The sequence below is a fragment of the Pleurodeles waltl genome, chromosome 11 (genome assembly GCF_031143425.1).
Source record: "Pleurodeles waltl isolate 20211129_DDA chromosome 11, aPleWal1.hap1.20221129, whole genome shotgun sequence".
Taxonomy (NCBI): Eukaryota; Metazoa; Chordata; class Amphibia; order Caudata; family Salamandridae; genus Pleurodeles; species Pleurodeles waltl.
The window spans coordinates 900,979,546-901,006,213 of NC_090450.1; the positions used below are offsets into that span (position 1 = coordinate 900,979,546).

A 26,668-nucleotide genomic window follows, 5' to 3' on the forward strand; every position below is an offset into this window, starting at 1 on the left:
ATGGCTCCACTGAAGGCTGGAAAGTGTTGGATGTATTGTACAATGCACCCAGAGGGCATCTTAGAGGTGCCCCCTGTATTTTAACCAATGCTTTATTGTATGGCTGACAAGTCGGTGCCAGCCTACCACTAAAAGTCGAGTTTCTGACCCCATGGGTTGAGGGCCTTTGTGCCCTCTGGATTCAGAAACAAAGCCTGTTGCTTCACACCTTCCCCCTGCAGGAACTGTAACACTTGGTGGTGAGCCTCAAAGGCTCTGGCCTCCTGTTACAGTGCCCAAGAGCACTCCAGCTAGTGGAAATGCCCGCCCCCTGGACGAAGACCCATTTCTGGTGGCAAGTCCGGTGGGAAAATGAGGAAAAACAGAGAGGAGTTGACCACTCCAGCTAGGACCACCCCTAAGGTGTCCAGAGCTGAAATGACCCCTTCCCTGCAGAATCTTCCATCCTGGTTTGGATGGCCGGGACAATAGGATTAGGAATGTGCCCCCCTCCCCAAAGGGAGTGGGCACAAGAAGGGTGTAGCCACCCTCAGGGACAGTAGCCATTGACTACTGCCCTCTGACCCCTGTAACGCCCCAAAATCTAGTATTTAGGGACACACCTGAACCTAGCTCACCAGATTCCTGGCGACCTCAAGACAAGAAGAAAGAAGCAAGAAGAAGGACTGCTAAGCTGACCCCACCCCCAGTAGTGAAGACTTCAGATGACAACTGATTTGGCCCTAGCCCTACCGGCCTGTCTGCAGCTTCAGAAGTCCTGCTACAAAAAAGCCCAGTGACATCTCCAAACCCCCAGAGGACTGCCTGCCCACCAGAGAACCAAGATCTCCTGATGACAGAAACTTCAAGAGGGACTCTTGAACCGCCCCGGATCCCCTAGTCCTGCCCACTCTGCACCTGATGCCCATGGACCGAGTCCAGGTGGCCCACCGGTCCTGAGCAGGTACCCAGGCGATTCTGACCTTGTGCCCACCTTGGGTTGACCCCTCCTGGCCAACACGAGGACACCTGCAGCCTAAATCCGGAGGACCCCGCCTGACCCCGAGAGAACCTGACAAAGATTCCAGACGCCTAAAGGTACCCCTGTACCCGCAGCCCCCAGGCCTTGGGGAATGCAAACACCGGTCCAGCAACGTTCAGCAGGCGTCCCTCCTCCTTGTCCAGCCTGTTGTTTCCTGAACTGACCACCTGGACCCAGGCTGTTGCGTCTTTGTGACCCCTGGGGCCTCCCTATTGAAAAGCATTGGGAACCCCCTGCTGTGTTTGCCCCCTGCACCCAGCCGCCCTATGGAGCTGAGGGTGTGTGTTTGTTGTTGACCTGTGCCCCTCACCCCCACCCCCAAGTACACCCCCCAGTACACACCTAAACCCCCTAGGTTCCCATTCTAAATTTAACTTCAACTTTGACCTCTGCACCCAGCCGGCCCGTGTTGCTGGTGGTGAGAGTTTGGGGTCATCTTGAACCCCGACTAGTAAATGTACTTACCTGCAACAAGATCCTTTTGTTTCTAGAAATAAGGTAATAAAATATATTTTTCCAATATAATTACATTTGCCTGGAGTTAGTCATTGAGTGTGCTTCATTTCTTGACTGTGTGTGTGTACAGCAAATGCTTTGCACTACCCGCTGATGAGCCTAACTGCTCGACCACAGTAACACAAAAGAGAGCATTAGTATTAACTGCTTTAGCCTCTGTTAAGCCTCTGGGGAACCCCTGGACTCTGTGCACACTATATCTCATTTTGATATACTATATACAGAGCCAGCTTCCTACATTGGGACTCTCAGAAAAACTAAGGAGGAGATGGGATGCCTTTTTACTTTGTCTTCTTTTTGCCTACAGATATTTTCCACAGAAGGGAGTGAGTTACAGCCCATTTCAACTTGTGTTTGGGCATCCAGTTAGGGGTCTTCTTTGTCTTGTGAAAGAAGGATGGGAGCAACCTCTCAAGCCCCCCAAAACAGGACATAGTTGACTATGAGCTAGGCCTGCATTCTCGCATGGCAGAGTACATGAAGAAGGGTTCCGAAAACCTTCACGCCATCCAGGGGCTTCAGAAGTAATGGCATAACCAAAAGGCTATGCTGACTGTTTTCTAGCCAAGACAGAAAGTGTGGGTCTTGGAGCCTGTGGACCCCACACAATAGTGGAGAAGAAAGGTGAGGTCACCTATCTGTTTACCTGGGCACTCCAAGAAGCCCCGACAGGATGCATCATGTGAATCGCCTTAAATCTTACTATGACAGGGCTGGCAAGAGCTTGCTCATGGCCACTGATGAAGTGCAGGAAGCAGAGGATGATCCTCTTCCTGACCTTCTCTCCCACAATCCTTTTGATGATTCAGTGGATGGGGTAGCTTTTGCAGATTGCCTCTCTGAACAGCAACGAGCTGACTGCAGACAAGTTCAGTCAGTTGTCTGAACTCTTTGCCTGGACAACCAGCCAGACAACCTGGTGTGCACATGATGTGGACACAGGTGATAGTCTCCCTGTTACGAGTATAATTTAAAGGCAGCCTGACCATTTCAGAGATTGCATCAGGGCAGAAGTCCAAAAGATGCTGGGCTTGGGGGTATTTGACCCCTGAAGGAGCTCTTGGGCTAGTCCAGTAGCGCTTGTGCCAAAGCCTCATCATAGGGTGGAAAGAGAGAGATGAGGTTTGTTGTAGACTACGGAGGCTTCAATGCAGTCATTACAATGGATGCCATCCTATCCCCAGGACAGGTGAATTGATTGATGCTTTGACTTCAGCCAGCTTCCTCACCACATTTGATTTAACTGAAGGCTATTGGCAAATCAGATAAACTGATGCTGCTAAGCCTGAAAGAGCAATTTCCACTCCTAGTGGGTATTATCAGTTCACAGTGATGCCCTTTGGTCTAAAAAATGCACCTGCCACATTCCAGAGGTTGGTGAATCAAGTTCTGGCAGGTCTAGAAGGCTTTAGTGCAGCATATCTTTATGATAGTGCTATCTTTAGCTCCACCTGGCAGGATCACCTGGTCCAGCTCAGGAGTGTACTTGAAGCCTTGAAAAGGCAGGCCCCACTATCAAGGCAACCAAATGCCAGATAGGGCAGAGTAAAGTGGTTTACTTGGACCACCTGGTAGGTGGAGGCCAAGTTCAGCCCCTACAGAGCAAAATCTCTAAACCATAATGGATTAATTTGCTCCAGTTATCCAGACTCAGGTCAGAGCTTTTATAGGCCTGATTGGGTATTACAGGGGAATTGTTAAAAAAAAAAAAAAAGAATGACTCCATTGTGACCACCTTGAATGATCTCACTTCTAAAAAGAAGCATAAAAGGTACAATGGACAGTTAGCTCTCAAGAGGCATTTGATTCCATGTACTTGGCTCCAATTCTTAAAAAGCCCTGACTACTCAAAACATGTTATTGTCCAGACAGGTGCTTCAGAAATAGGAATAGGAGCAGTACTTGTCAACTTAATGAAGAAGGCCAGGATCAACCAATAACTTTTATCAGCAGAAGGATGAACCCAGAGAAAAGCGTTGGTCAGCTATTGACAGGGAGGCCTTTACTGTGGTCGTCTGGGCCTTGAAGAAGCTGAGGACATACCTGTTTGGCACTTACTTCATTGTTCAGACAGACCACAAGCCCCTGTTGTGGCTTAAACAGATTAAGGGGGGAAATCCGAAACTTATGAGGTGGTCCATTTCCCTACAGAGGATAGACTTTTCATTGGTACATAGACCTAGGAGTCACCATGCCAATGCAGATAGACTTTCCAGATATTTCCATTTAGAAAATAAAGGCTCATTTGGGTAAGGCTAGTCTTATCCTCTTTCGTTTGGGAGAGGGGTTATGTAGGAAAGCAGCATCTTTCTGATATAGTTACCCCTCTTTTTGCCTGGTGTCAGTGTTTTTAGGCTATAGTAGACTGGGATCCTGGTAATCAGGAACCCAATGTCTGTGCTCTCTCCTCTAAATTTGGTTGCAGGTAAACTTTTACACCCCACAATTGGCATACCAGTGCACCCATGTAAGTACCTAGTATTTGCATCAGTTCAGAATCTCTCGGTTCCCGTTCTGGTGTGAAACCACACAAAGGACAGGGTAGTGACCCACCCCCCTGTCCAGCTCCTCCCCTAGGGAGGTGCACAGAGCTCTGCCAGGTGGCCGTCTGATTCTGCCATCTTGGAAACAAGGTGGGCAGAGGCCCCTGGAAGCATCTGACTGGTTAGGACAGGTAGATGACGTCCCTGACCCCCTCTGATAGGTGGGTCACTACAGAGTGGGACCATCCCCCTTTAGGGTTACTTAAGGGCCCCTCGAGGGTGGGTCCTCAGATTCGTCGAGCAAGACACTTCAAGGAATTCTTTGCAAGACCTCATCTGCTCTTGCCCTCCAGAACGGCTGTTGGTCTGCTTTTGGAACTGAAACAACACTGTGTCCAGTTGAGAGGGCTCCCACTACAGCATTGTTTCTCCAGCTTCTGCGAGATTTCTGCAACATCCCCATGGCTGTGCATCCTCCAGGATCACAAGGACTCTGCCTGCATCCAATAGGAAGAAGGACTCTCCCTTGGGGTGAAGGAGTCACTCCCCTGTGTCTGCAGGCACCTCAAGATCACAATGGCCGGCTGGTGGATGCTGCTGTCCCACGGACAACGAAAAGGCTCTGCTCACAGGTGGTGGTTCTGTGGTCCTTTCTGGGTCCAACATGTCTTCAGACCAACTTGAGAGACGGTGGACCCTTGCTGCAGCCACTTAAATGGAACCTCAGTGCACCGCGACTTATGCTCGTGCCAAGGCTTCCTCAAGAGATGTTAGAGCTCCAAGAAGTCCCAGCCTCCAGCACTCTGCAACTCCAAGACCAGCTTCCACTCTGCAGCTCCTGCGACGTGGGACTCCTGTTTAGTTGTGCTGCTGAGGCCTCTCTCTGTCTCCCCGGGCCTGCTGCCAGTGGGTCACTCTCCAGGGCTCCTCTGACTCCGGCTGGCTTTTCTTCCTGCTGAAGCCTGCTTTGACTTCTCCAAGGGTCGAGTCACTAGGACCTTGCTGGTCCCCAAAAACCTACAAACTTCCTTACAACATCTATTTGCTTTTGCCAAGGCTTGTTGGTTGTCCTGTTGACCACTGACCCTCCTGCAATCCAGCAACTGATGTGGGACAGCTCGTGGGTTACTTCAAGCCACTTGTCCACTCTTGTGGACAAGGGAGCCATCAAGAGGATGCCGACATCAGAAATAGAAACTGGATGCTACTCTTGTTATTTTCGGGTGCTGAAAAAGGATGTAGGACTTTGTCCTATGTGTTAGGCCTTAATCATCTGACCAATTTTCTCAAAAAGGGCAAAATGAAGATGCTCACCTTGGCCCAAGGTCTGTCTTTCCTGGATCCAGCCGAGTGAATCGTGGCGTTGGGTTTGCAGGACACATTTCCACATTCCTGTCTTCCCACAAAGATTACCTGCGGTTACAAGTGGGACACAAGGATTTCGCTTTTCTCCCCTTTCACCTTACCAGTGCCCTCAAGTGTTAACATTAGTGATGGTAGTGGTTGCTGTACAGCTTCAGGGGTTGGGAATACCAATTTTCCCCTACCTCAACGGCTGGCTGTTGAAGATGGGCTCATGTGTGTCAATTGTGGACCACCTTTAGACCCTGACAAATCTCCTGACATCTTAGAGATTTTTAATCAGTGTTCCAAAGTCATGCCTGACTCCTTTGCAGAGGCTCCCCTTCATCAGAGGTATTTTGGATACAGCAATGAGTGAGCCTTCCCACTACCTCAGTGAGTCCGGGACATTAAGGCTATGATCCCAGTGTTTCCTCCTTTGCGTAGTTCTCTAAGAACTCTTGGCCTGCTTGTTGAGTGTTCCAGGTGGCACAGGTAGGACTCTGGGGTAGGATCTGAAGTATTTGTGCTCAGTCCCAGTCTGATTCTATCCATGTGTCAGAGGAGACTGATGGATGCATTGGTGCTAGGCTGGTGAGGCCACCTAGGAATGGTGGAGATTCTCGGACTCTGGTCTCCAGCGGAGACACGGTTCCACATCATTCTGATGAAATTGCGAGCAATTCGCTTTGCAGTAAAAGCCTTCCTCCCTGTAGCAAGATAGCCCGGTGTGTGGTGAGTACCTATGGTACTTTCACCTTATACCAGGTTCATGCTTCCCCTATTTATGAAGTGTAGGCATTGTCAAACATCCAGGCTCTCTAGAGGTATCTGTGGATGAGCAGCCACGGCTTATCTAGGAGACATGCAAAGCTCTTGCAATACCACTGTAGTATCACAGCACTTATACACATGAATGAAAACACTCAGTGTTACAAAAATAAAGGGTCTTTATTATAATTACACAGTAACAAAAATACTACAGAGTCCATACCCCAACAGGCGGTAAGTAGACACACTAAATATTTACACTAGTAATCAGAAATAGGCATCTATAGCCATAGAAAACAGTGCAATAGCAATAGACAATAGTGACCCTAGGGGGAGCACAAACCATATACAAAAAAAAATGGAATGCGAATGCAGGACCCCCACCCATGTAAGTGAAATCTGTAGGGGGAGCTAGGAACCTCGAAAGATAAGTACCACAGTGCCCCCCAGCGACCAGGAAGATAGGAGTAAGTTACTGGTTTTTCCCCAAACCAACAAAAGGACTAAAAAAAAGAATAATGCACCACCCAGGCAAGACTGCAAGAAACCAGCGGTGGATCCTAAAGAATGAAGACCTGAGAAGGAGGGAGACCAAGTCCAGAAATCGTAGAGTGTCCGGTGGTGGCAGGAGCCACTACCGACCTATCTGTGGTTGCAGGAGTTGGTCGATGGTAGGATGAAGACAGTCAGCAATGCAGCCCTGGAGTTTGTGAAGAGTTCCTGGAAGATGTAGTTGACGTCCCATGCTGGATGGAAGATATGGAAGATTGTAGTTAGTCTGTGGTGTGGAAAAGCAACCAACAAGCCTTGGCAAAGGCAAGAGTCACGGTATAAGAACAGTGGAGCTGCCGGGTATCAGCAAGGTCCAGGGGGAACAACCCACGGGGGGCAGTCCCAGGGAACCCTCAGCAATGCAGAGTCCACAGAAGAAGCGGCAGCCCCCACTTGAAGAGGACACAGGAGTCACAGAGGAACCCATGCAGCACGACTGAAGAAGAGGGCTGTGCGTCACAGGGAAGAGTGCTGGGGTCTGGGGCTACACGGAGCCTGAGGATCCCTTGGAGGAAATGCCAACAAGCCTTGATAGCTGCAAGTGACACGGTGCACTGGGGTTCTGTCCTGCATGGGAAGGCAAGGGCTTAACCTCACCAAAGTTGAACAGCTGGCAGAAAGGACCAAAGGGACCACTCCAGACCACCACCTGTGATGCAGGATCCACGCAGCTCAGGATGAGAGGAGATCCACGCACCCGGACGTCATTGTAGTTGGTGCCTACGGATGCAGAGAAGTGATTCCTTCACTCCAAGGGAGATTCCCTATTGCTTCTTGTGCAGACTGAAGACTTGCCACCCTCAGAGAATGCAAAGCCAGGGAAATTATGAAGTTGCTGGAAGAAGCCGGAGAAACAATGTTGCAGTGCGAAGTTGTTGCAGGTGCTGCAGATTATAGGTTCCTGTGAAGTCCACTTGTGGTTCTAGTGGCCAGAAGTCAAAGTAGACTTTGCAGAGTAGTTCTGCCTGAATCTTGCAAGTCGAATCTGTGGACCTACCCAAGAGGGAGACCCTAAATATCCCTGATAGGGGGATTGGTCACCCAGCCAGGTGACCACCTTTCAGGGGGGGCTCGGACATCACCTACCTGACCTGGCCACTCATATGCTCCCAGAGGCCTCTGCCCACCTTGGATTCAAGATGGCAGAATCAAGGGATACTCTGGAGGAGCACTGGGCTCCACCCCTGGGGTGGTGATGGACAGGGGAGTGGTCACTCCCATTTCCATTGTCCAGTTTCGTGCCAGAGCAGGGACTGGAGATCCCTGAACCTGTGCTGACTGCTTTATGAAAGGAGGGCACCAGATGTGCCGTTCAGAGCATACCAGTGGCTTGGGGAGGCTACCCCTCCCAAGCCATACAACACCTATTTCCAAAGGGAGAGGGTGTTGCCTTTCTCTTCCAAAGGAAATTCTTTGTTCTGCCTTCCTGGGCTTGAGCTGTTGAAACAGCAGGACAGAAACCTGTCTAAGGGGTGGCAGCAGTGTGGACTACCCGGAAAACCCCAAAAGCTGGTAGGAGCAATGCTCGGGGACCTGTTAGGAGCTGCAAGAATGCATGGAATCATACTTGAAATACTGGCAACAGTATTGGTGTATGATTTCGACATGTTGGTTACCAAACATGGCTAGGTTCAGAGTTACCATTATGTAACTAGACATAGGTAGTGACCTATGACCAGTGCACGCGTACAATGGCATCCCGCACTCACCAAGTCCATGAAAATAGAGCTGTAGTTCGTGGGGGCACCTCTTCTCATGCAGGGGTTCCCTCACAGACAGTTACCTGCACCCTGCCCTCTGGGGTAGGAGGGCCTACCATCGGGGTGACTTACAGTGTCCTGGAACAGTGACCTGTAGTGAAAAGGGTGCATGCACTCTTTCACTCAGGCTGCAATGGCAGGCCTGCAGATATACTTTGCATGGGCTCCCCCTGGGTGGCATAGTACATGCTGCAGCCCATGGGGGACCCCTGGTGTCCCAGTGCCCTGAGTACTTGGGTACCATACACTAGGGACTTGAATGGGGGTACCAGTATGCCAAATGTGTGGTTTATGTGGTCCAAGCATCCAAATTTAAAGGGAGAGAGCACAGTCACTGGGGTCCTGCAGGATCCCAATGAACACAGTCAAAACATGCTGACAACAGGAAAAACATAGGCGTAACTATGCCAGAAAGCGGATGCATACCTACACTCCCATCCATCAAGTAGGAATGGATGCAGGTCCTCACCGACAACACTACTGTTATATGGTACTGTTACAAGCAGGGCAGTGTCTGGTAGTGGGCCTTGTGCTAGGAGGCACTATGTATCTGGAACCAGCTGAGTTGTCAGGGCATTCCCTGGTCGTACCTCAACTGGCACGATCATTAAGTACCAGATTGGATTAACTCAGTCAGCGTTGCCTAATGGATCACAAAAGGCAATTACATTCCGGCGCAGGGTGTCTTCCAGCAATGAGGAGAAACTCTGCTCAGTCTATTCTGCACCACAGAGATCATGCATTGTCAAAATTGTTGTGTTTGAGCTCCCAAGGCAGTCCCCTCTCCAAGATGCCTTCTGTAAACATTAGGGGTCTGAACTCCTTTTTTACCTTTCTGCCCCTCCCTTTCCTGCCCAGAGTGCTGAAGATCATGAGGGGCTAGGCCCAAGTCATTCAAGTGGTTACAGACTGGGCAAGGAAAGTGTGCTACCCAAGACGTCTGGCCTTGAGCATTTGTCCTTTGATCAAGCTGCCCCTTTGGGAAAATCTTCTGTTGCTGCACCAGGGCTGAGTCTTGCACCCAAGCTTGCACAACTTGCACTTTCATGTGTGGCGATTGACTGATAGCAGATTATGGCTTTTGATCTTCCTCTTGAAGTGGATGGTGTCATCTTCGCAGCCAGGCGTCCATCCACAATATCTTTCTGTAGGAAGTTGGCTCTGTATCTCAAAGTAAGAGATACTATGCACAGAGTCCAAGGGTTCCCCTTAGAGGTAAGATAGTGGCTACATTAGATAATTCGAATGCTCTATTTTGTGGTAGTGGTCGAGCAGTAGGCTTATCAGAGGGTAGTGTTAAGCATTTGTTGTACACACACAAGGCAGTAAATGAGGAATACACACTCAAAGACTTACTCCAGGCCAATAGGTTTTTATATGGAAAAATATATTTTCTTAGTTTATTTTAAGAACCACAGGTTCAAGATTTGAAGTAAATACATAAAATGCAAGGTACTTCACTTAGGTAACTTAGCAACTTTGGGTAAAAGCAATATCATATACAGTCTTTGTAAAAATGGCAATTAGCTATTTTCAGAGTGGGCACAGTGCAAACATCAGCAGTTCCTGGGGGAGGTAAGTAAAGGTTAGTTTGTGAGGTAAGTAAAACACGTACAAGTCTCAGTCCTGGGGCATAGGCAGGCCACCATTGGGGGTTCAAGGCAACCCCAAAGTTACCACACCAGCAGCTCAGGGCCGGTCAGGTGCAGAGGTCAAAGAGGTGCCCATAACACATAGGCGCCTATGGAGAACAGGGGTGCTCCGGTTCCAGTCTGCCAGCAGGTAAGTATCCAGGTCCTTGGGGGCAGACCAGGGGGTTTTGTAGAGCACTGGGGTACACACAAGTAGGCACACAAAACACACCCTCAGCAGCACAGGGGCGGCCGGGTGCAGTGTGCAAAGCAGGCGTCGGATTTTGTATTGGTTACATAGGAGGGACCAGGGGGTCACTCTAGCGGTGCAGGCAGGCACAGGAGGGGGCTTCCCAAGACAGCCACCACCTGGGCTAGGCAGAGGGTCGCCTGGGGGTCACTCCTGCACTCAGGTTCGGTTCCTTCAGGTCCTGGGGCTGCGGGTGCAGTGCTGGTTCCAGGCGTCAAGTCCATTGTTGCAGGCAGTCGCGGTCCGGGGGAGCCTCTGGATTCTCTATGCAGGCGTCGCTGTGGGGGTTCATCTCTGGCTACTCACGGGCTCGCAGTCGCCGGGGAGTCCTCCCTGCGGTGTTTGTTCCCTGGATCTCGAGGTGGGGGTGTCGGGTGCAGAATGTGAAGTCTCACGCTTCCGGCGGGAAACGTGCAGTCTTTGAAAGTTGCTTTTTTGTTGCAAAGAAGTAGCTGGTTTTGAGCAGGGCCGCTGCTCACAGGAGTTTCTTGGTCCTTTAGTCCAGGGCAGTCCTCTGAGGCTTCAGAGGTCGCTGGTCCCGGTCTGATGCGTCGCAGGTTTTCGAAGTTGGAGACAAGCCGGTAGGGCTGGGGCCAAAGCAGTTGTCGTCTACTGTCTTCTCTGCAGGCTTGTAGCTCAGCAGTCCTTCTTGTTTCTTCAGGTTGCAGGAATCTGATTTCCAGGGTTCTGGGGTGCCCCTAAATACTGAATTTAGAGGTGTGCTTAGGTCTGGGAGGGCAGTAGCCAATGGCTACTGTCCTTGAGGGTGGCTACACCCTCTTTGTGCCTCCTCCCTGTGGGGAGGGGGGCATATCCTTAATCCTGTTGGGGGAATCCTCCAAAACTAAGATGGAGGATTTCTAAAGGCAGGCGTCACCTCAGCTCAGGACACCTTAGGGCTGTCCTGACTGGTGGGTGACTCCTTGTTTTTCTCATTATCTCCTCCAGCCTTGCCGCCAAAAGTGGGGACAGTGGCTGGAGGGGTGGGCATCTCCACTAGCTGGGATGCCCTGGGGCGCTGTAACAAAAGGGGTGAGCCTTTGAGGCTCACCGACCGGTGTTACAGTTCCCGCAGGGGGAGGTGTGAAGCACCTCCACCCAGTACAGGCTTTGTTCCTGGCCACAGAGTGACAAAGGCACTCTCCCCATGTGGCCAGCAACATGTCTGGTGTGTGGCTGGCTGGCAGAAACTGGTCAGTCTACACTAGAAGTCGGATTGGCATCAGTGTGCATTTATTGTGCTGAGAAGTTTGATACCAAACTTCACCGTTTTCAGTGGAGCCATTATGGAACTGTGGAGTTCTTGTCTGACAAACTCCCAGATCATATACTCTTATAGCTACCCTGCACTTACAATGTCTAAGGTTTTGCTTAGACACTGTAGGGGCATAGTGCTCATGCACATATGCCCTCACCTGTGTTAAAGTGCACCCTGCCTTAGGGCTGTAAGGCCTACTAGAGGGGTGACTTACCTATGCCACAGGCAGTGTGAGGTTGGCATGGCACTCTGAGGGGAGTACCATGTCGACTTAGTCTTTTTCTCCCCACCAGCACACACAAGTTGTGAGACAGTGTGCATGTGCTGAGTGAGGGGTCCCTGGGGTGGCATAAGACATGCTGCAGCCTTTAGAGACCTTCCCTGGCATCAGGGCCCTTGGTACCAGGGGTACCAGTTACAAGGAGTTATCTGAGTGCCAGGGCTGTGCCAATTGTGGAAGCAAAGGTACAGTTTAGGGAAATAACACTGGTGCTGGGGCCTTATTTGCAGGGTCCCAGCACACTTTCAATCAAAACTTAGCCTCAGCAAAGGCAAAAAGTTAGGGGGTAACCATGCCAAGGAGGCATTTCCTTACACTTTCTATGTGGGACTGAGGGTGAAGTTTGTTGCTGTGTGTTTCTCCTGATACATCCAACCCATAAATGCACAGATCTGATAGAGACTTCTAGCTGCAGATTTCTTACCTTAGAATTTCCTGGCGTCAGCTCGGAATCTGGAAGTTTTGCTTAGCAATACCCATGCACGCGCCATTGGGTGGCATCATTTAATTGCACGTGTTGTTGTCGGTGGATCTGTCTGAGACATCACAGTCACCTATAAAGGCACCACTCAGGCACACGTACGTCTTTTTTTATCCTTCTGTGCCAGTTAAATTGCAGATCTGGAATCAAGCTACCGTGTCTTATTTGATAGGCCTTTTTTGACCTTTTTTGACCTTTTTGCCTGAGATTTTTTCTGTCTGTGCGAAATGACATCTAGGAAGACGGTGTTCAAGTCGTGGGGCGCCTGCCACCTCACCATGTCGGTGACAGTCCCCCATAGGTATATCTCTTGTGTTTGGACCGAGACCACGACTCGAAGTCGTGTTCCGACTGCTGGGCCATGGCTCAGAAAGCTTTGAGGAAGTGGTCCCTGAAGTTCATGGCAGCCCGGCAGTTGACAGCGGCTGGCGGGACTTCTCAGAGGTCAGGGTCTTGGTCGAGGAGGAGGTCCTGAGACTGCTCCAGGAGCCCCAAGTCCTCTTCGTCCCACTGGAGGCCCTGTGGGCACTCAGGGAAGAGGCATAAGAAGAAGTCATCGTCCAAGCGGACTTTGACTTCACCTCACCCATCAGTCAACGAGACGAGGCAGGAACATCTACGGTCCAGGCACAGTTCCGCTGAGCCGTTGCCAGGGCTGACTTCGAGCCCACATTCCAAGAATCGGAGCGACCCTTGATCAACGCAAAGAGTTTTACGAGGCCATGCGTCTCGTATTTGAGTGGGCTGCCTGATCAGCCTTCATTATTCAAATCAACTATTGTACATACATTTCTAACAGGGCTTGGACATATGTTTTCCCCTACACCCTTTGTTATGCTTCATTGGGACTTAAATCTAGTTCTCTCATGTGTGCTACCTTTGAGCCATTACATAACTGTCCCATCCGGCTGTTCACCATCAAGACAGCCTTCTTTGTGGCTATAACATTTGCCAGGAGGGTGAGTGAGATGCAGGCTCTCTCATCTAAGCCACCATACCTCACCATTCTCCCAGACAAGGTGGTACTCCAAACTCGTGCCTCTTTCCTCTCCAAGATGGCAACCCCATTTCACCTGGGTCAAAACATCACTCTGCCCACCTTCTTTGATCCACTGTGTTGGTAGGAAGCTGGCTCTGTATATACTATATCAAAATGAGATATAGTGTGCACAGAGTCCAGGGGTTCCACAAGAGGCAATAATAGATAATACTAATGCTCTGTTTGTGGTAGTGTGGTCGAGCAGTTAGGCTTATCAGAGGGTGGTGTTAAGCATTTGTTGTACACACACAAGCAATAAGTGTGAACACACACTCAATGACTTAACCTCAGACCAATAGGTTTTTATATAGAAAAATATTCTTTTGTTAATTTATTTTTAGTACCACAAGATTCAGATTGCAGGTAAATACATTAAATGTAAGGTACTTTGTATAGGTATAGTTAGAACTTTGAACCAAAACAGTAATGTGCACAGTTTTTCAGAAAATGTCAATAAGCTATTTCACAACTGGACACTGCAATTTTCAACAGTTCCTGGGGTAGGTAAGTACAATTTAGTTATTACAGTAAGTAAAGCACTTACAGGTTCAGTCTCTGGGGCATAGGTATCCCACCGTTGGGGGTTCAAGTCAAACACAAACACCCAGCACCAGCAACACAGGGCTGGTCAGGTGCGGAGGTCACAGAAGAGCCAAAATAACATGGGCGCCCATGGAGACAGGGGTGCTCCGGTTCCGGAATGCTGGCAGGTAAGTACCCGTGTCCTCAGGGGGGGCAGACCAGGGGGATTTAGTAGAGTACTGCGGGGCCCAAAATAGGCACACAAACCACACCCTCCGCTGCACAGGGGCGGCAGGGTGCAGTTGGCAAACAGGGCATCAGGTTTGCAATAGGATTCAATGGAGAGGCCCAGGGGTCACTCAGACGTTGCAGGCAGGGCACAGGGGAGCTTCTCGGGCCAGCCACTGACTGGGCAAGGTTGAGGGCTGCCTAATGGTCACTGCTGCACCGGGTGTCGGTTTCTCACGGGCCTGGGGGCTGCGGGTGCAGTGCTTCTCCAGGCGTTGGATATCTTCGTTCTGGGCCGTCGTTGTGGGGGTACAGGGAGGTCAGCCTAGGGTGGACATGTCGTTGGAGTCGTTTGGGGATTCTCTCTGGGTCGTTGGTTTCTCTGGACACAGGCAAGGGGAGTCTGGTGCAGAGTGGTGGGGACTCACGCTTCTGAAGTGAGGTAGGAGTCCCTTTAAAGATGGTTTCTTTCTTAGTTGGACAGGTCCGCTGTCCACTGTAGTTCTTGATCGGGCAGTCCTCTGAGTCGGCAGAGGTCGCTGGTCCCGCAGGATGCATCTCTGGGGTGCAGGTTCTCTGAAGTAGGAGACAGTCCGGTAGGTCTGGGGCCAAAGCAATTGTCTTCCTTCTTCTCTGCTGTTTTTTTTTTTAGCTAAGCAGTCCTCCTTCCTTGTAGGTCGTCAGGAATCTAAAATTCTGGGTTCAGGGTCGCCCCTAAATACTTACTTAAATACTTAATTTAGGGGTGTGTTAGGGTCACAGAGCAGTAGCCAATGGCTACCGTCCTTGATGGTGGCTACACCCTCCTTGTACTCCCTCCCTTTGGGGAGGGGAGCACATCCTTAATCCTATTGGGCTAAATCCTCCAAAACAAGATGGAGGATTTTCCAGGAGGGGGTCACTTCAGCTCTGGTCACCTTAGGGGTGGATCTGGCTGAGGGGGTGACTCCTCCTTGTTTTTCTCATTTTCTCCCCCGACTTGCCGCCAAAAATGGGGGCTGTGTCCAGGGGTGGAGGGGGGATGGGGCAGGAATCTCCACCAGCTGGAGTCCCCTGGGGCACATTAACACCAGGCTTGAGCCTTTGAGGCTCACCACCAGGTGTTAAAGTTCCTGCAGGGAGAGGTGTGAAGCACCTCCACCCAGGAAAGGCTTTGTTTCTGACCACAGAGTTCACAAAGGTACTCACCCCATGGGGTCGGAAACTCGTCTGGAAGTGGCAGGCTGGCACAGACCTGTCAGTCAGACACTAACAGTAGAGCTGGCATACAGGGGGCATCTCTAAGATGCCCTGTGTGTGAATTTCTCAAGAAATCCCACATTGGCATCAATGTGGGCTTATTGTGCTGAGAAGTTTGATACCAAGCTTCTCAGTATTCAGTGTAGCCATTATGGAACTGTTGAGTTTTTGACAAACTCCCAGACCACATATTCAGTATGGCTACCCTACACTTATGGACTTAGACACTGTAGGGGCATATTGCTCATGCAGCTATGCCCTCACCTGTGGTATAGTGCACCCTGCCTTAGGGCTGTAAGGCCTGCTAGAAGGGTGACATACCTATGCCACAGGCAGCGGGTTGTGGGCATGGCACTCTGAGGAGAGTGCCTTGTTGACTTAGTCTTTTTGTCTCCACCAGCACACAAAAGTTGTGAGGTAGTGTGCATGTGCTGAGTGAGGGGTCCCCAGGGTGGCATAATACATGCTGCAGCCCTTAGATACCTTCCTTGGCCACAGTCCCTTGGTACCAGGGGTACCTATTACAAGGGACTTAACTGTGTGCCAGGGCTGTGCCAATTGTGGAGACAAAGGTACAGTTTTAGGGAAAGAACACTGGTGCTGGGGCTTGGTTATGAGGGTCCCAGCACACTTTCAATCAAAGCTGGCATCAACAAAAGGCAAAACGTTCGGGTGCAACCATGTCAACAGTCGCATTTTCCTCTAAGGAATTTGAGCAACTCTACCGGCTGGACCCAATAAGAGCATGGTCATTCAACTTTGACTGCAAAAAAGAGTTCCTGGTGGACTACCAACTCTTTGCAATCTACGTGGGAGAAAAGAAGGGTTGGGCAGTGCAGAAATTAACCATATCATGCTGGGTCATTCTCTGCATTAAGATCTGCTGTGCAGTGGCCAAGAAGCAGCCTCCTGAGGGCTCTTTCCACCAGGGGCAAGGTTGCTACCACTGCGCTAGCTCGAGTTGTTCCAGTCCTGGATATTGGTCAGGCACCAACATGGGCATCATTGCACACGTTTGCAAGACAGTACTGACTGGACAATCCGGTCCGTAGAGATAGGCATTTTGCCCTTTCGATCCTACAGGACTTTCTAGTATAAGCAGATTTGTCCGCAGTCCGCAGCCAGGAAGTTATAGTTTGGGTATCTATTCTAAGGTTAGAAATCTGCAGCTAGAAGTCTTTATCAGATGAACACGTTACTTACCTTTGGTAACGCATTATCTGGTAGAGGCTCTATCTAGCTGCAGATTCCTTACACCCACCCATGCGTCCCTGCTCTGCAGACAAGTCCAATAGGGTCAGGGATTGTCCCTTCCAGTGCCCTAATTTTTGCACAGACAAACTGTTAGTTCTTTCCATGGCTCTGCGCTTCTGTCGTGGAAGTTAGTGGAAAAGGAACTGATTTACGCGCGCCTGGTTGATGCCTTTATAGGAGACTGTGATGTCACAGATGACTCCAATGACGCCACACGGATTGGAGCGATGCCACCCGATGGCACACGCAAGGGTATTGCTCAGCAAAACTTCTGGATTCCAAGCTGACACCAGGACATTTTAAGATAATGAATCTGCAGCTAAATAGAGTCTCTACCAGATAATGCGTTACCAGCGGTAATTAACTTGTTCTTATCATATGTTCCCTTGTTTTGTTTGTCCTTAGCCTAGCAAGGCCTTGCTGTGGCAACTGTTAAAGGTTATCTATCGTCCCTTTCAGCTTTGTTGTGATGCATTTTTTTCTGAAGGGGCTAAACATCTTCCTACCAACACTTTGATGCCGTAGGGGGACATTAATTTTGGTACTCACCATCGTCCCTTTCGGCTTTGTTGTGATGCATTTTTTTCAGAAGGGGCTCAACATCTTCCCACCAACACTGTGATGCTTTAGAGGGACATTAATTTTGGTACTCACCTACCTGCCTGATGTGCACTCTCTTGAAGCCCATGCACACATGTCCTCTTTGCCTCCTCATTATCAAAATGGCATTTCTCATTGCCACAATATTGGCCGGTCAGGTGAGTGAACTTCAGGCCTTATCAGTGATTCTATTTCATACATCTTTTTTACCGGATAAATTGGTCCAACGGGCAAAAGTGGTATTCCCGCCCAACGTAGTCACGCCAATCCACCGGACAGTCCATCACCTTGGCAACTTTTTATGCACAGCTCATCCCTCTAAGGGAGAGGAACGGCTTCAGCACCTTGACCCTAACAGGGTGCTTAGCTTCTATGTAGACCAAACAAGAGAGTACCATCAAGATGACCAACTTTTCAATGGTTTCTCTCCGAGTAAGAAACTGTCTCCAGATGGATTGTGTTATGCATGAAGATATTGTATGGGCTGCCAGGAAACTGACCAAAGCAGCCTGGAGTTGGAATATATATGGGGGCCTGATATCCTATCCAGAGCGCATGGGTCTGACGTAGAGCAGCACATTGTCACCTGCTGATGCATGAGGGAGCTTTCTGAAAACTTTTCTAGATCCAGTCTAGCACCTGGGGAAATTCATAAGGTGAGGAATCTGCGGTTAGTTAGCCTCGACCTAGAAAAGATGTTATAGAAAGTAAATAATTTGTTTATGCCTTTGTGGTATGGAGGGATGATTTGGGGGGGTGGATGGATGTGTATGCATGTATCATGGGTTAAGATTCTATTAACAGAACAACTGTGCTAAGATGAATTAACTTTAGGTCAGGAGTTACTGCTCTATCTATTTTCCTTAAATGTACCCCTGCCAGTACAATTACAATTAACATGAAACTAAGCAGTTCTTAACATATATAATTTTCTCTTTTTCTGCTTGCGTTATATTATCTTGTGCTATTTGCTCTTTTAGGCACATACGATGTACCAGGTTGGTCTAATGGAGACTGACCAACACATTGAATTTTTCTGGTCTGCGTTAGAAATGTTTACTCAGGAAGAACTCTGCAAATTCATTAAATTTGCCTGCAATCAAGAACGGATACCATTTACTTGTCCTTGCAAAGATGGAGGCCCCGACACTGCACATGTCCCACCCTATCCAATGAAAATTGCACCTCCAGATGGAGCAGCAGGTATAGTAGCTTATATTTCTTATTTTCACTTGTTATATTAAATGACTTTTTATCTCAAAACTGATATTTTTAGTTAAAATAAAAGTGTAAGTTAACCCACTGTATCTCCTTATTCTTCCATGAAAGTAGAGCGTGAAATCATGTTATTTTAAGTAACATTCATATTAATCTAAGCACCCCCAATTTGAGTGGTATGTTTAAAAAAGATTAAAAAAAGTGAATACAAATGAATACAAATGAATGATGAAAAAATATAATGTTACTGCTGTGAAATGTAGAGTGCTCTGAACCTCTTTGGATCAGCCTCTTTCTCAGATCCTTGATTAATATTTTAAAATGCATTGTTAATATATTTTTTTTAATTAATTTGGATTGGGCTCATGTCAAGGTTAATTTTTTTTACTCTATTAAATTAAATGTTTTTGTGATCTGCAATCTTCTTGCACCTTCTCCCTATCAATTAGCTGTTTCTGCTAAATTAGCAGAGTCTTCTTCTTGAAATCTCCATGTCGTTTTAACAATTGCCTTATTAGCTATTGGTAATTGCTGTCTGGAGAAATGTGATACAGTTTTGGTGATCGACCTACCATCCTTGCCCCTTTAACTACAATGTTTGGGATGTTTCTGGTATCTTGATGCTACTTTAGAGGCATGTACAGTGCCCTAAAAATCCATTCAACATAGAATGATCTAATCTTGCCTTATGATGGAAACAGTAATTATAGCTTATCTCCTTTGTAGTTACTTATATAGTATTTCTAATAATCTGTCATCATTCCATTATCACATTGGTCCATGTAAGGGCATCATTATATTTGTGGAAACTTATTTTGACCATAGTGTGATGGCAATACAGTGCTAAATAAGTCTGATAGATAATTTTATTTAAGGATTTCTGATCTTCACAGTATTCCCACTGGCCAGATTGGAGATATTCATGTAAAAGCTTTCATGTGCCACCTGGTGGCACTACAAAGCTTCTCAGTGATCTGCCCCAGAAGTGATGGAGCAGAGCATCTAGATGCACCCCTGCACACTGACATTGGTTTCTTTCTTCCTACACTCTTCATTGTGAATCTAAAGCACAGCTTTCTACTTTTGGGTCCTCTGATGCTTTTTTAATTTTTCAGAATGTATGCCATGTCTGCAGGAAACAGATGTCAGTTGTGGACCCATTCAGTTTGTGTCTTTGCTGCCTGGGCTCTGGTCATGATTTGAAGTTAATGTGAGAAGTGTGCCCTTATGCACCAAAAGGTGATCAGAGAACAGGAAGCAAAGCGATATGTCATTAAACATGAGGCCCCTTTTTAAACAGTGCTCCTACTTAGAATCAGATTAAACATTATCCAATTTCAGCAAACATACCTTAAAAGTACAATGAAAAGACAATACATTAAAATACTATTTGCTTTAAAGAATATCATTACAATGCAACCCGGCCGCCCCGGTGCCACTGAGGGTGCGTGTTTGGTGCCTACTTGGGGGCTCCCCCCCACAGTGCTCCTCAAAACCCCCCTGGTCTGCCCTCTGAAAATGCAGGTAGTTACTTGCAAGCAGACCTGAACCGGAGTACTCCGGTCTCCATAGGCACCCATGTTATTTTGGCTCCTGTTTGATCTCTGCACCTAACCGGCCCGTGTTGCTGGTGCTGGGTGTTTGGGGTTACCTTGAACGCCCAATGGTGGGCTACCTATGCCCCGGAGACTGAGTCTGTAAGTCGATTACTTACCTCCAAAACTATACTGTATTTTCCTCCCCCAGGAACTGTTGAAAATTGCAGTGTCCACTTCTAAAATAGCTTTTTGCCATTTTAAAGAAAACTGAATGTATTGTCGATTTGATTCAAATTACTGAACTTATCTATGCAAAGTACCTTTCATTTAAAGCAATTACCTGCAAACTGAATCTTGTGGTTCTAGAAATAAATTAACAAAAGATATTTTTCTATATAAAAAACCTTTTGGTCTGGAGTTAAGTCATTGACTGTGTATTTTCACTTATTGCTTGTGTGTGTGTATAACAAATGCTTAACACTACCGTCTGATAAGCCTAACTGCTCGACCACACTACCACAAATAGAGCATTAGTATTATCTATTATTGCCTCTGTCAAGCCTCTTGGGGAACCCCTGGATCTCATTATATCCTATTGCTATTCTCCTCTACCTGGCGGTTCCCCCACAAACCGTGCCAAGAGTTCTGCCTATATGGGATTTTTTTTAGACCTGTGCAAGATTCCACATTGTCGGTGGCCTTCCCTGTGGGAGTAAGAGACCTGCACTGGGGCCAGGACTGCCTCTCAGGGGTTCCGATACTTGGGCATTTTTGTGACCCCAGATGAGGAATTTTATATCCAGGAAAAACCTAATGAAAATCCTGGAGGCATATCGCAGCAACGTGGAGCGATGAAGGAAACTTCTACTGTCAGCCCTGGGCCGAGCCACCCTGTATAAGATGAATTATTTACTGAAATGTCTATATATACTGCAAAAAACCTCCTTCCTGGTCCTGGACATTTTTGTTCCACAGGGCGGACAGTGTTGCGAGAGTGCTGTTATGGTACAGTGGGGCACCAAGAATGGTCCTCTTGCTGCTAGCACAATGCCGGACAGAGGGGGGGCATTGCCCTCTCAAATCTCCAGCTCTGTTATTAGGCCTCACAACTATTGACTGTTGATGATTGGGCCTTCTCGTCCCAACAGGAACCCTCCCTGAGGCAAGACCGCACTGACTTGGCCCCGGAGGTATATCTCTGTTGGCTGTATGGAGGGGAGGGCTAGCCTCCATCCCTTTTCCCACAAAAATTATGGTTAACCTATCAAAGAGGCGATACCTGGTCTGGGATGGCGAGGCAGGCTGACATTGGAGACCCCACTTTGTGACTCGGACCGCCTTTGTGGTCTGCATGCGATTGAGGGACATAAAAAAATGGGACCTACTAGGGAACTTCAAACTGGGTGATGTATGGAAGGGAGGTGCAGTGATCCTGTTTGCTGAATTGCAAACTGAATTTGAATTGTCAGGGATTCAATTTCTAAGATACCAATAGTTGCACTTCCAATGTGATTCCCTATGGGGGAGGTGGAAGAGGAGTCTCCCATTAGAATACAGGGTGCTGGGCACACCCCTAAAACAGCATGCAGTGTTTCGACTCTGCTTCTCTTACCTGAGTATCAGCATTCCATTACTTGAATCTTTGAGAGAGAGATGGGAAAGAGTCCTGGGTAGACTGGAGGACGATAACTGGAGGTAAGGACCCTTAATCTTGTAAGGGTGAAATCTCAATTCAGTTGAGGGGCAAAGAAGGTGGTTTACCAAAATGTTACTTTAGGCAAAGGAACTTATATTGATGCTGTAGGAGGCTGGCCTCGTTTTTAGTGGGTACCAAAGGTACTTACACCTTATACCAGGTCCAATTATTCCTTATTAGTGAAATGTAGTGTAAGGAAATGCCTCCTTGGCATGGTTACCCCCTGACTTTTTGCCTTTGCTGATGCTAAGTTATGATTTGAAAGTGTGCTGGGACCCTGCTAACCAGGCCCCAGCACCAGTGTTCTTTCTCTAAACTGTACCTTTGTCTCCACAATTGGCACAACCCTGGCACTCAGGTAAGTCCCTTGTAACTGGTACCCCTGGTACCAAGGGTCCTGATGCCAGGGAAGGTCTCTAATGGCTGCAGCATGTCTTATGCCACCCTAGGGACCCCTCACTCAGCACATGCACACTGCTTCACAGCTTGTGTGTGCTGGTGGGGAGAAAATGACTAAGTCGACATGGCCCTCCCCTCAGAGTACCATGCCAAGCTCACACTGCCTGTGGCATACGTAAGTCACCCCTCTAGCAGGCCTTACAGCCCTAAGGCATGGTGCACTATACCACAGGTGAGGGCATAAGTGCATGAGCACTATGCCCCTACAGTGTCTAAGCCAAACCTTAGGCACTGTGAGTGCAGGGTAGCCATAAGAGTAAATGGTTTGGGAATCTGTCAAACACGAACTCCACAGCACCATAATGGCTACACTGAAAACTGGGAAGTTGTACAACATATTGTGAAATACACCCAGAGGGCATCTTAGAGATGCCGCCTGAAAACATACCCGACTTCCAGTGTGGGCTAACTAGTTTTTGCCAGCCTGTCACACACCAGACATGTTGCTGGCCACATGGGGAGAGTGCCTTTGTCACTCTGTGGCCAGGAACAAAGCCTGTACTGGGTGGCGGTGCTTCTCACCTCCCCCTGCAGGCACTGTAATACCTGGCGGTGAGCCTCAAAGGCTCACCCCCTTTGTTACAGCGCCACAGGGCATCCCAGCTAGTGGAGAGTCCCGCCCCTTTTACCTGTGAACTTAACATTTACTTACCTCCCCCAGGAACTGTTGATTTTTGCAGTGTCCACTTTTAAAATAAGCTTATTGCCATTTTTGTCAAAACTGTACATGCTATTGTGATTATTCAAAGTTCCTAGAATACATGAGTGAAATACCTTTCATTTGAAGTATTACTTGTAAATCTTGAACCTGTGGTTCTTAAAATAAACTAAGAAAATATATTTTTCTATATAAAAACCTATTGGCCTGGAGTAAGTGTGTTCCTCATTTATTGCCTGTGTGTGTACAACAAATGCTTAACACTACCCTCTGATAAGCTTACTGCGCGACCACACTACCACAAAATAGAGCATTAGAATTATCTCTTTTTGCCACTATCTTACCTCTAAGGGGAACCCTTGGATTCTGTGCACACTATTTCTTACTTTGAAATAATATATACAGAGCCAACTGCCTACATGTAGTCAGTGTCTAGAAGCCAGGCTGTATATAGGTAGCTGTAGGCAGAGCAGCCAAGGCTGAGCTAGGAGACATGCAAAGCTCTTGCAATACCACTGTAGTCACACAGTACTTCCTCACATGAAAGATAATACTAAGTGTTACAAAAATAAAGGTACTTTATTTTAGTCACACAATGCCAAAAATACTTTTAAGGCTATACTCCCTTAGGAGGTAAGTAAATAGCACAATATATACCCTAGTAACCAGAAAGAGGTAAGTACACAGTAGGAAAACAGTGCAAATAGTGAAAATCACAATAGGTTGCAGTGGGCCTGGAGGAAACACAAACCATATACTAAAATAGTGGGATGCAAAAGTCGGTTTCCCACCTAGGTAAGAGTAGTGTGTAGAGGGGTGCTAAGAGTGTAAGAAAACACCAAAGGTGTGTAATGTACTCCACCTCAGGGCCCAGGAAAGCAGGATTAAAATACAGCAAGTTTCCTAAAACACACTAGAAGTCATGAAAGAAGATAATTCAAGAACCAGAAGAGACTGCAAGACACCAACAGTGGATTCCTGGCTGGACCTGAAGACCTGTGGAAGAAGGGGACCAAGTCCAAGAAGCACTGAGGAGTCTAGGGAGAACAGGAGCCCCTGCTAACCCGGATGAAAGTGCAAAAGAAGAATCACCGGTGAAGAAGAGCAGTCAGTACTGCACCCAAGAAGACCGATGCAAATTCCTGGTTGGTGCAGAAGGTGTCCCTCGCTGGATGGATGAATGCAATCTGGTTTGCGTCGCTGGATTCCGCCAACAAACCTCAGCACATGCAAAGCTCGCAGTTAGCGCAAAATGGCGTTGCCCGGGTCAGGAGGGACCTGGAGGCCTCTATCCAGGAGGGAGAGACAGAGGGGACTCTCAGCAGCTCAGAGAGCCCTCAGGAGACCAGGCAGCACGCACAGGAGTCCCACAGCACAGGGACAAAAAGTGCAAATGGAGGCCCACGCAGCACAACACAAAGGATTCCCACTCCGCCGGAGGACCTCTCTGGAAGCTGTGCGTCGTTGGATGGAGTGCTGGTGGCCTAAGCTGTGCAGTGCACGAAGAACTTCCTGGAAGGTGGCACACAAGCCGTGGCAACTGCAAGTCAAGCGGTGCACGAAGGTACGGTCTTGCATGTGGAGTCAAGCCCTTACCTCCACTAAAGTTGGACAGTGGGTTTGCCGGAGTCACCTTAGTCTACCACCCGTGTTGCTGGATCCACACCTGTTGTCTGGAGAGGGGGTCCAAGCCACCGGTCTTGCTGCAGAGAGGTGCCTGCCGAAGCAGGGAAGTGACTCCATCACTCCACGGGAGATTCCTTTGGTTCTTCTGGTGCAGGCTAAAGACAGGCAGACCTCGGAGGATGCACGACCTGGAAACTGTTGCAGTTGCTGGCAGGAGCTAAAGATACAATGTTGCAGAAGTCATCTTTGCTTCTTTGTTGCAGTTTTGTAGAGTTCCTGGAGGAGTCAGCAATTGATCCATTGGAAGAAGAAGAAGAAGTAAAGGATGCGCAGGATTCCTGCTGGAGACTTGCAATCCGAATCTAAGGAAACACCCAGAGGAGAAACCCTAAATAGCCCTCAGAGGAGGATTGGTCACCTAACCAGGTATGGACCTGGCTAGGAGGGGTCTCTGTCGTCACCTTCTGGCAGTGGCCACTCGGATGCTCCCAGAGTATCCCACCACCTTGGAATTCAAGATGGCAAAACCCAGGGACACTCTGGAGGAGCTCTGGGCACCACCCCTGGGGTTGTGATGGACAGGGTAGTGGCCACTCCCCTTTCCTTTGTCCAGTCTTGCACCACCAGAGCAGGGACTAGGGGTCCCTGAACTGGTGTAGACTGGATTATGCAAGGAGGGCACCATCTGTGCCCTTCAAAGCACTTCCAGAGGCTCTGGGAGGATACCCCTGCCATGCCTGTAATAACTATTTCCAAAGGGAGAGGGGGTGACATCCCTGTCCCAAAGGAAATGCATTGTTCTGCCTTCGTGGTATTGAGCTGCTCAAGCCCCAGGAGGGCAGAAGCCTGTCTGTGAGATGGCAGCCTATGGGGCTGCAGTTAAAACCTCAGAAGACTGGTATGACAGTACTGGAAGTCCTTGGTGGAGGCCCTATGGTGTATGGAAGTGGGCTACCGATACTGAAATCAGTATTGGGGTACAATTCCTAGTTGTTAGACACCTTGCATGGCCATATTCCCAGTTACCATTGTGAAGCCACATATAGGTATTGACCTATATGTAGTGCACACGTATCATGGCGTCCCCGCACTCACGAGGCCTGGGAAAATGGGCCTGGACAACGTGGGGGCATCTCTGCAAGTGCAAGGGTGCCCTCACACACTTTTACTTTGCACCTAGCCTTCAGGGTCTGAAGGTTAGACATATAGGTGACTTATGAGTGACCTGTTGCAGTGAAAATAGCTGTAAAATAGTGCTTACTCTATTTCACTCAGGCTGCAATGGAAGTCCTGAAGAAGTCTTGGTATGGGCTCCCTCTGGGTGACTAAAAAAATGCTTCAACCCATATGGATCCCTTGGAACCCCAATATACTCAGGACTTATAAGGGGGGTCCAGTATGCCAATTTTGAGTGGAATACTGGGTTACCAGTATGTAAGTACAGATTTTCAACCAGAGAGAGCATACGCACTGGAGTTCTGATTAGCAGGACTCCATTGACTCACTCAAGCATTCTGACAAAAACAGTAAAACATACTGACATGTAGGGCACAAACCATAAGCACTGCGGTCCTGATTAGCAGAATCCCAGTGACACAGTCAAAACACACTGACAAACAGGCCAAAAATGGGGGTAACCCTGCTAGAAAGAGGCTACTTTCTCACAGACGCTCTCCTGAAGCACAGCACTGTGGGGTTGACCTGATATGGGAGCACATAGTTTCCATCGATTTGGTGCATGTGGTATCCCAGAGAGGTCGCAATATGGGTGGGATTCCGCTTAATCAAATTAAAAATAAAATCATAGACCCTACTACTCTCGGACCATGGGTCGAGCACTAGACAAACAGTGCCTGAGGGGCTGTCGAATGAAGGGCATCCTGATGCACACGTTGTGAGAATGTCTGAAAATTGCAGCCTGCTGGAATCGGATGAGTGGTAAAATATTGGAAGTTCTGGGATATGAAGTATGTCTCACGCCATACCTGGCCTCACTGGGGTATCTGAGGCAAACAACCCTTGACCGTTATGCCCCATTATTTTGCAACTTGGCCCTGATGGTGGCTCGTAGAGATATACTGAAGTACTCCGGGGCCCTAACTCTGTCTACTATACGGGAGAGAGAAGAAGGCATAGACTGGTGCATTGGGGCAGAAAAGCTAATATACCAGGCAAAAAGTTGCCCACATAAATTCAAGAAGATATGGGGTCCACAGAAATGAGAGAGAGAGTGAGAAAACACAGGAG

The 26,668-nt window shown here is 48.4% G+C and overlaps 1 protein-coding gene across 4 annotated transcripts in view; it reads left to right on the top strand.

Annotated features, from left to right (window-relative positions):
• The window catches only part of HECTD4 (HECT domain E3 ubiquitin protein ligase 4), a 1,724,100-nt gene that overhangs the window by 1,677,430 nt on the left and 20,002 nt on the right, over nucleotides 1-26,668 (top strand). For all 4 annotated transcript variants that reach the window (XM_069214810.1, XM_069214812.1, XM_069214811.1 and 1 more), the window contains one exon: nucleotides 18,207-18,429. In XM_069214810.1, the coding sequence (XP_069070911.1) occupies nucleotides 18,207-18,429 (223 nt within the window). The remainder of the gene's footprint in view (nucleotides 1-18,206; nucleotides 18,430-26,668) is intronic.